Below are 8,808 nucleotides of genomic sequence, written 5' to 3'. Positions count from 1 at the left end.
GTTGTTCACTTCTAACTTGTTTCAGTACTTTCAGTCCAACTGTTTTAACTTTTGATTAGCATTGATCACTACTGCCACCTAGTGGTCATATGTTTCCTAGCCTGTATAGGGCTCAACAAGAACAATGAATCAGCGATTTCATCAATATGAAAACAGTAGAGCATTTAATCAAGTTATACAGGGAAAAGCAACATGTCCAGTGTACAGACTCAAGTATTATTTAGAATGATTTCTTTTGTATTTTTTTCTGACATACATGAATCATTCCAGTTTTGATGTCTTTACTATTGTTCAAAAATGTGGACAACTGTAATCACCAGAAATTAAGACACCAACAGAAAGACAGGTAAATACTGTTTTATTGTAAGAAATGGACTTCAGTTAAAAATGTGGAACTCTTAACAGCCTGCAAGTACAAAAACAGGGAGAGGGCCCACAATGTACTGAGTACCTTCGCTACAGATTGTTCTTAAAGGCCACAGAGCATTGAAAGGAAGGTAGGAAGGGTCAATCACTGCCTTTAACAGACATTACCTGCTTCCAAACTACTTCCTTCCACATTTTTACTTGCATCCACCTTGTGCCAATATTTAGCAGTTCAGCTTATGTGAAATTACAATGGGATATTAGTCAATGCAAGCCCAGAAATGTGAGTGTCACTTGTTTTCCTATTGTCTCCTATTTAGAACAGACCCAGCGCTGTTATATTTGCCCAACTGCAGCAATATTTCTAATCCAATGAACCAAAACATCCAGCAAAAAGGCTTTTCTTGCACAAACAGGCAAGTTTTTAAGGGTCAAAGTATTTATAGCACCAATAACAACTCTTGATTGCCGGTTTTGCATGTGCTATTGATGTCAAATGTAACATTGAGAACTACACACAGAAAAATTCATATTGATTGAGAATGACCAGTGCACATGAAAACAATGAAGCTACACGTCGGAGAAAGTCAGAGCTGGCACAGTGATCTAAAGTCAGAATCGTGCTGAATCTCCTAAAAATTACAAATGAATTGAGCAAGCATTGCCTGAAAAGGTAACTCGTATAAATCAAATTCAGAACTCAAGCTTTTAGAAAATGAGCGAGAAGTAAAACGTTCATCTAAAAAGCTCATTTAGTTGATATTTTTAGTCTTTTTGCATTTGTATCATCAGCTTGACATGCTTTTTTGGGGAATGGTCTTGAAAGAGTGCAATATTTTAAAAGAACTCAAAAGATTTCATGTTCTCATCTTGTGTATTTAAAAGATTTGTCTGAAAGAAACAATATTCTGCTGCTGCTACTACTACTTCTACAAAGAATAATTAAAAGAAACTAAAAAATTTAAATGTAAAACTTTAATAACTTGAATTACAAACATCTACCAAGAGACAGTGCGAATGAAAGTACAGAAAAACGCATTAAATATAAGGCAGTAAAAACAGGTAGAAAATGGGCAGTGTTTGTCTTGTCAACTCAAATTTTGGCTGAGTCCACCAACGTAGTGGCTACTAACGTCATACAAATAATTCTTTAAAATGAAAGCAATAAAATTATAATAAAAATATTTAAACTCGTGCAACCGTGACACCACAGTACATCAGCACCCTGTAGGCCAAAGCGCACGACTGAGTTTTAGTACAGGCGTCGACTCGAAAACGACACTTCACAACATCCATAAAACAAAGAAAAGACAAACGTCAGACTGGGTCCACTCCCTCCAGACAGTCTGTATAAGGCACAGTCACTGAGGATAGACTGGAGCGGTGGTGACTGCTACCTGCCTCATGCTAAAGCAAGCACCAAAACCATGAATGGAAACTAGGAAGTGAGAGGGTTTTTGCAATGAACTAATGCACGTTTGTCATTCCATCCCTCGGTTTTGTCAGTAAGGTACGGTTCTGAATAAGACGTGATCACAGATATGTACCACAGCAGTGAGGGGGGAGACGGCACCTATAAATCACTACAGAGGATGTGACGTTTCAGAGACATTTCAAATAAGATAAATACATTTGCAGGTGTCTGAAGTTGCTGAAAGAGGAAAGCAATATTAGATCGTATATTACAGACAGGAAACACACTATTCCTCTGAGAGAAACAGGAGTATCGTGGCAGCCAGAGGTCTGAGGGCATTAAAACAGTTCTTTCAACATTAAGTGTGTCTGTGCATGCTTTTCCAGATGCAATGGGATTCAGTATGAAGTTTGTTCGGAAAAGTCCAAATGCATAATATGATGTGTGGATGGCGGGGTAGTGACTGTGTGGAGAGGACAGGAATGAAAAAGGTGAGAAGAGGGTAAAACTGCAACGAATCACATGCATTAGAACTCCTCCTGGTCCTCTGACTCAGCGTCTGGTATGACAAACCCGTCCTGAGAGAGCAACCGAGAGAGAAAGAGACAAAGAGAGAGAGACAGACTGAGTCATCTGATAAGAAAAGTCTTGCCATTTAAAGATCGTTCCAGTTTTCCACAGCAGATGTTGTTAACCAGGAAACATTCTCCAGAACAGCACAGTGTCTGAAACACTAGTCAGTGTTTACAAGTTCAGTAAATGAGTGAACAAGACCGTCTAATGTGGATCTGCAACACGTCTACTCACTTTTTCTGTTACTCGGTAATACTATAAAACCATCAAAAAAAAAAAAAAAATGTTTTTTAAATTAATGCATAGAAGTAAAATTCTAAAAAAATTCTGAATACGACTTACTAATTTACGACTTTACTAATTTACCATTGACACTGGAGGCTTTTGATCGTGCAACAAATCACGGCTGACTACTAATAACTCATTTCACCAATACAATCAGTTTAAAGGGCCAGTTCACCCAAAAATTTAAATTATGTCATCATTTCCTCATCCTCATACTGTCCCAAACCCATATGGCTTTTATTCGTCTTTTAAACATAAATGGAGATATATCTAATGAATCCTGAAAGATTTCTGTCCATCCATTAAAAAGTAAATTTCACCAAAACTTTGCCGCTTCAAAGTTCACAAGGAGACTGGTAGAAGTCATAAAGCACATCCAAAATGGCAAACAGAAGCTCAAACATGCTTGCCCAACATCCAAGAACTAATGAGGTTGTATTACTATTATGCTTCCCTTTACCATATTTGATGAGCTGTGTGAATAAAAGCAAATTAAATTTGTTCCTCATATAAAATAAACATGCCTCTTCAGAAGACTTAATCTGCTTGATTCTTACTTTTACAACGTATTTATTTAGAAGAATGCAAGTTTTGGTGGAATTGACTTTCAATGAAGTGGCAGAAATCGCTCAGGTTTGATGAAAATATCTTGTGAGTTTGGAATGGCATGAGGGTGGAAGAATTTTCATTTCTGGGTGAAGTCTAAAATTATACCAAATTGGCCAGGGATCATAACCATATATATTAATATATGAAAAGGTCATGGAATTCATTGGTCAATAAGTGTGGGAACACTGTTAATTACTAATATGGTCTATGTTGACTCACGTCTGTGGCATAGAGAATATCCACAATCCTCTGCAGGGTGGGGTCTCCCTCACCCTCCTTCTCTTGACAGATCAGCTCAATGTTCCTCAGTTTGCCAAAGTAAAAGTCCCGCTCCTTCTCCATGTCCTGGATCGTAGACTTCAAGATGTTTAACTGAAAGCCACCAAATAAACATTTTAGTCATAAAGCCCAAAGCATACTTAGGTTTTATGCATACGTTTACATACTAAGTACTATGCTGATGACAAAATTTCCTACTTGTACTTTATGCATGTTGACAAGTGCAAATGATGGGTTTAAAAGATACCCGAAACTCTAGTTTAAACAAGTATAACATTTCATTGCTCTTAACTTCTGGACAAAAATAGTGCAGACACTAGACATACTTTAAAGAGCAAGTTAAGCGCCTGTGTCCGTTTCATGCTATTAAATAGAATATACTATTTTTTTTTACATGGGGAAAACTTTTTACCCCTGCACAATTCCTGATTGCATGGATTCCTATTTAAACAACTTGATTTTGCTCACAAAAACTGTGACCGCACCTTAATGCAATGTGAGAGTGTACACAGTATAACAAACCTCTTGAATAAGCTCCGCCCTTTCCTCATCACCACCAGCACCAGGTCTCCGAGCAGAGCTAGGCGCCATCTTGGGTGTTACCTTGGCAACAGCTGCTCTCTGTGGTGCTGTTAGGAATAAGCAATAAGTAGTAATAGACCAACAAATTAGTCTGAAATACAGGAAATAGCGATAAGCACTTAATAACATTCTGACAGTATAACAGAACATCACTGGACCTGTTATTGAAATGCACTGAAGTGCATTGAAAATAAAGTATTTTACTACAGTGAAGTGAAAACAACAAGCTGGCAATAAAATCAACATGAAATCATAATGGACCCATTTACTTCTGGTATGGTGATGCTCACTTTTCACACCAACTGATTCTCATGTATATTTTACAGCATTAGTTGAGAGATTTTTTTCCTTGAGAAAATTTGGCATGTACTGTGCCTGATATATATATACAAAATAATCGATATTGAATCGAATCGAATTGGTAATCGAATAGAAAGCTTGTGAATGAGAATCGAATCGTGAAATTTGTGTCAAAACCCAGCCCTACTGGATATCAATAAAATGGTTAAATAAAATATAAAATACACCATGGTTCAAGATTTTGGGGTCAGTAAGATTTTTAAGGGATTTTTAGGGATAAGCACAAGTACCATTATGATGAACAATACAACACAGGTATGCTCTCTGTTCTAAATAAACACAGCGTCAGCTGACTTTTGAGTTTGCTCCTGCACATATATCATTATGCTACAGGAAGCTCATGCTCCAGACTCTGGTGAACACACTCAGGACCGCTTGCCTGGGGCTATGAATTACAGGTAAAAATGTTGTAAATAATGTTGGGTTTCTTGCACAGACTGATCGTTTTGCTTTATAAGTCCTTAATATATAGTAAGGAGCCATGCATCTTAATTCTGTGCTGCCTGATATACTTTTTTTGAATTTCAAAGTGACAGTAGCCATTGACTTGCATTTAATGAATCACCAAGGACTACGGTTTCAGCTAAAAGTCTTCTTTACTGTTCTCCTGAAGAAAAAAATAATCATCTACATCTTGGATGGCCTGAAGGTGAGCAAATTAAGAGCAAATTTTCATTTTCGGGAGAACTATCCCTTTAATTTCTTTAAAAAACAAACAAACAAACAAACAAACAGACAAAAAAACATCTCTATTACTGACCCCAAACTTTTGAATGCGTTTTGGGCAGATGTATAAAACATTAAAATATATGTTTAATCCTAAATGCTGAGATCAAACTACAAGATGCAAACAATCGGTGAAATGTAACCAACCTGCATTCATGATCTTTTTGGGCTTGCTGAGGGCAGACATGGAGGGGTTGGGTGGAGGCATGGTGTCCTGGCCCTGTCGCGCTTCCACTGGGTCATAGTCTTTTCCGTCATAGTTGGCATCAAAGAACTTCTTAAACCACTGAACAAATTCAAAATTGTCTTGAAATTTGCCCTTCACCAACTTGTCAACCGGAATAATCTGAAGGGGAAAACACATTCAAATATTATTTCATGGATTTATTAGGGTCATTGTTTTAGTAGTGAAATCAAAGAACAAAAAACAAAATCGTCTACAAGGTATAATTGGATCCAAACTCCAATAATGAAAGCATACTCTAGTGAATATAACTTTAGTGATAAAATGGAAATTGATAAACCTAAGTGGCTTGTTGCTAAATCTCTAAAAAGTCTCTCAAAACTCTTGTTTTGCTCAACTTGACCAGACAAACACTACGTGTGCAGATAAGCTAGAGGAAAAAAAAAATTAAGCAACTCACTTTGTCAACGCCCATTCTCTTGAAGGCGGCCTGCAATATCTTAAAATTGTGAAGGTATTCATGCTCTAACTTTGCACCAAATTTAACTTTCTTCAAAGGTATGCAGCCTGGAAACAGCATGTCCATGAACTGGCAGTAGGCTGCACCTGTCAAGAAAATCAGATTAAAAACTGTTGATAAATTGATAAAATTCTTCCATTACTCCAAAACATATCCATTATTATAAAGTGCATTAGTGCACACCGTTAGAAGCGTTGGTTCCGGAAATACTTTTTCCATTCATTTTCTTATAAGGATTTAAAAAAAAGGCTTTGTTAAAGCGATATAAGCCATAAACCAAGCCAACCAGCTGTTTCCTTAAATTTCCATAAATTTCCTTATGAAAAAAATTGACTTTTTACTTCCAGAACCCAACTGTTGCACTTTATACTACAAAGCAGCATACATTACAATTCACCTGAACATAAAAGCTCGATCTTGGTAAAGTTCATTTGTAGAGACTCATTGATCCATGCCAGCATGTCATGGCGACTCAGATTGTCGCTAGTCACTGAAGTGGAATGTACGTTCACAGCCATGTCCTAGAATGAAGCAAGAGATAAATGAGACATCGTGATGAGTAACCATGTGCTGACGTAGACTGAAAATGAATAATTAATTAATTATTAGTTAATATTGATGAACGTAATATTATAATATAAGACTTATTCTGTCAAAATCTCAATTTTACTATAAAGGATGCTCAATTATCATGCATTAACCTTGACAGAGTATAAAGAAACACAAACACTGCAATGAACGAATTTTACCACATGGGTTACTCTCAAGGGCGCGCATCACGGATGATAAATCTCAGATTTCCTCTTTGAACATTGTGTTTGGTTGATGTATATTATGTTTATGTGGTTGGTTTTGTATAGGCGGATCACAAAACCAACCACATAAATATAATATATATAAACCAAACACAATGTTCTTGCTTTTAAGAAATAAATAGTCTTTCTAGTCACCAAAAGCATTGATATCCAACAGAATGAGCACTATGAAGATGTGCCTCTGGGTGAACCCACATTGTGTGATATACACTATGAAGAAAAACGGATTTGTAATACATCGTAATGGCATTACGCCAGCCAGAGTCTCCAGACAGCTAAGCAAATGTTGAGAAATTGACAGCAGTAATGTCAGTCACTTTGTCTGTGCCCTAAAACCTAATAAGCTGCCCTACCTAGACAGCATTCTATTCGAAGTCATTTTAATTTGATTATAATGCGCATTTGACGGCCAAAATGCTTTCTTTTTAGGCAGCTCGCAGGGTTTTGAGACACAGCCCTTCAGGCACACACCGCCTCACCTGCTCATGATCTACATCCAGGCCTCGCCTTACCCTCTATAACCCTTATAACAGACGAGCTACCGATACTTATTTCAACAAGGAGGCTCAAATGAATATACGTATTTATTCAAACCTCAAACACCGGCCTCATAGACCAGAGTACCGAACGAAATATAAGACAAGCCCAGCTAATTCTTTGTCCCATAAAACATCATCATCAGCAGCAGCAGCTTCCTTTAGCGGCCGGGGCTAACCGTTCATTTCAGCGCACTCGTTTAAAATAAAACCATTTCCGATGGGTATATAACGCTTTAACGACGTTGTCACGACATAAGCGATCTCTCCGTGTCATTAATGTACAGATAAACGCAAAGGAAGAATATCTAACGGTATCTGAGATTTCTCAGCCGAGTTTTACCTCTTGTTCACCGGCGTCTCTTTCTCTCAGATCATGCGTCGGTTTGTTCTTTGGGCGACTTGCGTCATCACGTACAGATACGTAGGGAAAACATGGTGGCAAAATACTTGACAAAATAAGAGTCTTTGCGTCTCATTGCTTTTATTTGGTAATATATTGAAGGAATTGTATTTATGCTAAAATAAGATTTTATTACGGTGGCCGAGAAGTGCTAAACAAATTCTGAAAACAAAATAACAAATTACAAATGCAAGTCTAAAAAACAAAATAACAATTCAGAAAACACAATAACAATTCAGAAAACATTATAACGAGTCAGAAAACACAATGAAAAATTCGAAAACTAAATAACAAGTCAGAAAACACAACGACAAATCCAGAAACAAACAATGACAAGTCCGAAAACAAATTAACAAGTCAGAAAACACAACGACAAATCCGAAAACAAAATAGGGAGGAAAAAAAAGTTCGGCAAAAGGTGGGATCGAACCCAGGTCGATCGCGTCAAAAAGCCAACAACTCACGCTTATTCAACTGCACCACTGGAGCTGATGTTTTAAAGCTACTTTTAACTAAATATAAATATACACCCCGTATTTTTTATTCCAACAGCAGAGTCGTGGTAGAAAGTTCGGAGATGGTATTAAAGAAGCTCAGTTTAAATGTATTGTATGAATTGCCCTTACTATGGAATAAAAAATACGGGGTGTATATTTATATTTAGTTAAAAGTAGCTGTAAAACATCAGTTCCAGTGGTGCAGATGGATAAGTTCGTGTCGTTGGCTTTTTGACGCGATCTACCCGGGTTCAATCCCGTCTTTTGCCTAACTTTTTTTTCCTCCCTTTTCAAATCTCGTATTAGCAATGGATTCTATTTACACTAAGTGAAAATAGCAGTATTTTTAGCAATATGCTATTTACACTAAGTGCAAATACCTATTTACACTATGTTAAAATAGCAGGATTTCTACTATCAAGTATACTACTTGTTGCAAATAGCGGCAATTATCTGCACTTCAGTATTGTAGTACATTATAAAACAGTATGCAATAATAACGTATTGAGTGTAAATTATAATTTTAATTATTAAATGGATGCCACCTTATTGGTACAATAAAGCCCTCCCTACACCTACGCTAACCCTACCCCATACTTTATTTTCAACTTTTTGATTATTTCCTTAATTTTTATTGAAAATAAATGCCTTTACGATGT

At 36.8% G+C, this 8,808-nt stretch overlaps 1 protein-coding gene across 2 annotated transcripts; it reads right to left on the bottom strand.

Moving 5' to 3' along the window:
- Positions 1 to 342: 342 nt before the first annotated feature.
- On the bottom strand, positions 343 to 7,679 carry LOC107666429 (microtubule-associated protein RP/EB family member 1-like). Of its 2 annotated transcripts, none has more exons than XM_016457745.1 (7): positions 7,593 to 7,679; positions 6,296 to 6,419; positions 5,839 to 5,984; positions 5,342 to 5,540; positions 4,049 to 4,155; positions 3,467 to 3,619; positions 343 to 2,358 (listed from the first exon to the last, which is right to left on the bottom strand). In XM_016457745.1, the coding sequence occupies exons 2-7, from the start codon at positions 6,414 to 6,416 to the stop codon at positions 2,308 to 2,310; spliced, it is 777 nt and encodes a 258-aa protein (XP_016313231.1). In that variant the 5' UTR covers positions 6,417 to 6,419; positions 7,593 to 7,679; the 3' UTR covers positions 343 to 2,307. The 2 variants fall into 2 exon arrangements, with proteins under 2 accessions (XP_016313231.1, XP_016313220.1); XM_016457734.1 differs by lacking the exon at positions 7,593 to 7,679 and adding an exon at positions 7,308 to 7,340.
- Between the last annotated feature and the right edge of the window lie 1,129 nt (positions 7,680 to 8,808).

The sequence above is a fragment of the Sinocyclocheilus anshuiensis genome, unplaced genomic scaffold (genome assembly GCF_001515605.1).
Source record: "Sinocyclocheilus anshuiensis isolate Anshui unplaced genomic scaffold, SAMN03320099.WGS_v1.1 scaffold201, whole genome shotgun sequence".
NCBI classification, from domain to species: domain Eukaryota; kingdom Metazoa; phylum Chordata; class Actinopteri; order Cypriniformes; family Cyprinidae; genus Sinocyclocheilus; species Sinocyclocheilus anshuiensis.
This window is presented reverse-complemented; position numbering and strand designations above follow the sequence as displayed.

Coding starts and splice junctions, on each gene's coding strand:
- LOC107666429 (XM_016457734.1), bottom strand. Junction 5,541..5,838: donor AGAGAATGGGCGTTGACAAA/GTGAGTTGCTTA, acceptor TTTCCCCTTCAG/ATTATTCCGGTTGACAAGTT. Junction 4,156..5,341: donor CAAAAAGATCATGAATGCAG/GTTGGTTACATT, acceptor TATTCCTAACAG/CACCACAGAGAGCAGCTGTT.